The 2351-nt window shown below is 56.9% G+C and overlaps 1 protein-coding gene across 1 annotated transcript in view; it reads left to right on the plus strand.

The window, feature by feature from the left end:
• Positions 1–1293: 1293 nt before the first annotated feature.
• Positions 1294–2351, plus strand: part of tyr (tyrosinase) — an 8152-nt gene continuing 7094 nt past the window's right edge. The window contains exon 1 of the mRNA XM_064972936.1: positions 1294–2245. Coding sequence (XP_064829008.1) covers positions 1412–2245 — 834 coding nt within the window. The 5' untranslated portion in view covers positions 1294–1411. The remainder of the gene's footprint in view (positions 2246–2351) is intronic.

The raw sequence follows: 2351 nt of genomic DNA on the forward strand, positions 1-2351 counted from the left end.
AATGCCTTGGAGATCGACCAGTCAATCTTGATCGACCGGTTGGTGACCACTGCTCTAGAAAGTTGAGTAAAGTTCAACCTCGTGCTACTCTCTGTGGGCTGATATTTCTTCTGAGTGGCAGTCTCAGGGGAGCTGCACGGCAGTCTCAGGGGAGCTGCACGGCAGTCTCAGGGGAGCTGCACGACGGTCTCAGGGGAGCTGCACGGCAGTCTCAGGGGAGCTGCACGGCAGTCTCAGGGGAGCTGCACGGCAGTCTCAGGGGAGCTGCACGACGGTCTCAGGGGAGCTGCACCACAGTCTCAGGGGAGCTGCATGGCAGTCTCAGGGGAGCTGCATGGCAGTCTCAGGGGAGCTGCACCACAGTCTCAGGGGAGCTGCATGGCAGTCTCAGGGGAGCTGCACGACGGTCTCAGGGGAGCTGCACGACGGTCTCAGGGGAGCTGCACGGCGGTCTCAGGGGAGCTGCATGGCGGTCTCAGGGGAGCTGCACGGCAGTCTCAGGGGAGCTGCATGGCGGTCTCAGGGGAGCTGCATGGCGGTCTCAGGGGAGCTGCATGGCGGTCTCAGGGGAGCTGCACGGCGGTCTCAGGGGAGCTGCATGGCAGTCTCAGGGGAGCTGCATGGCGGTCTCAGGGGAGCTGCACCACAGTCTCAGGGGAGCTGCACGGCGGTCTCAGGGGAGCTGCACGGCGGTCTCAGGGGAGCTGCACGGCGGTCTCAGGGCTACTGCGCATCAACACACGTGCTCAGTTTCGAGGGAACATTGTGTCACTGTGTTTGTAACATGGTCGACCCGAAGACCTATAAGGTGCCTTGCCCATTGAGCACTAATTCATTTCCAAATAGTTTATTCATTATTTATTCTAACAGTAGCCGACAATAGGCTACTCTGTTCCCGTTTTGAGCATTTCACTGGGATAGGTGTAAATCTTCTCCTGTGTCCTTTTCCCTCTGTAGATAATGTCCTAAAACAGCAGACATTAGCATGAGGTTACGGTACAGAAGCTTGTCTGTTCCACGCTGTGAGATGGGCTATTATGTGAGAGATCCTCACAAGGCGTAACCAGTCCACTCTCTCACCCCAGATCATGCACACACATTCCAGGCCGGCGAGGCCTGCGGGAAGAGGGATGTGGTCAGCTGGTCTCGAGACAGAATGAGGCTGGATTCAACTATATTATCCCAAGCATGTGATGGTCTGGGGAGGGAAGCAGAGAGGGGAGAGAGAGGGTGTGGGCAAGTGGAAGTTATTTTGTGAGTTAACGTTATTCTTTCTTTTCTCTGGACTGTGTTACCGACTTATACCACTTGTGACCTGGCTGGACCTGCTGTGTGACTATAGCCAGCTGCAGTCGCTTCTTTGGTTAGTCTGGCTGTGTAGTGAGCTGTTGGGTGTGGTAGTTGGTCAGTCATGGTTCTTCTGGTTGTGTTGGGTAGCCTGCTCCAGATGCTGTTCCTGCGGTCGTGTGTGGGCCAGTTCCCCCGGCCTTGCGCCAACACAGAGGCACTGCGTACCAAGCAGTGCTGCCCGGTGTGGGAAGGTGACGGGTCGGCCTGTGGAGCCACGTCGGGCCGAGGGTTCTGTCAGGACGTGACGGTATCGGAAGAGCCCCACGGGCCACAGTACCCACACACTGGGATAGACGACCGAGAACGGTGGCCGCTGGCCTTCTACAACCGCACATGCCAGTGTGCAGGTAACTACGGGGGTTTTGACTGTGGGGAGTGCAGGTTCGGCTACTTCGGCCCCGGCTGTGCCGAGCAGCGGGTGTCCGTGAGGAGGAACTTCCTCTCGCTGTCGGTGGCGGAACAACAGCGGTTCATCGCCTACCTGAACTTGGCCAAGAACACCGTCACCGCTGACTACGTCATTGTCACAGGAACTCGCGCTGAGATGGGTACAAATGGGGAGAACCCAATGTTTTCCGAGGTGAGTGTATACGACCTGTTTGTGTGGATGCACTACTACGTGTCCAGGGACACACTGCTTGGGGGACCAGGAAATGTTTGGCCGGACATAGACTTCGCGCACGAGTCAGCGGCGTTCCTGCCATGGCACCGAGTGTATCTGCTGCACTGGGAGCACGAGATCAGGAAGATGACTGGGGATTTTAACTTCACTATCCCATACTGGGACTGGCGGGATGCAACAGACTGTACGGTGTGCACGGACAACCTGATGGGTGGGCGGAGCCCGCTGAACCCTAACCTCATCAGCCCAGGCTCTGTGTTCTCTTCCTGGAAGGTAAATAAACACGTCACACAGGTAGAGTGATGTGAACAGTGTGTGTGTGTGTGTGTGTGTGTGTGTGTGTGTGTGTGTGTGTGTGTGTGTGTGTGTGTGTGTGTGT

The sequence above is a fragment of the Oncorhynchus masou genome, chromosome 9, assembly GCF_036934945.1.
Source record: "Oncorhynchus masou masou isolate Uvic2021 chromosome 9, UVic_Omas_1.1, whole genome shotgun sequence".
Taxonomy (NCBI): domain Eukaryota; kingdom Metazoa; phylum Chordata; class Actinopteri; order Salmoniformes; family Salmonidae; genus Oncorhynchus; species Oncorhynchus masou.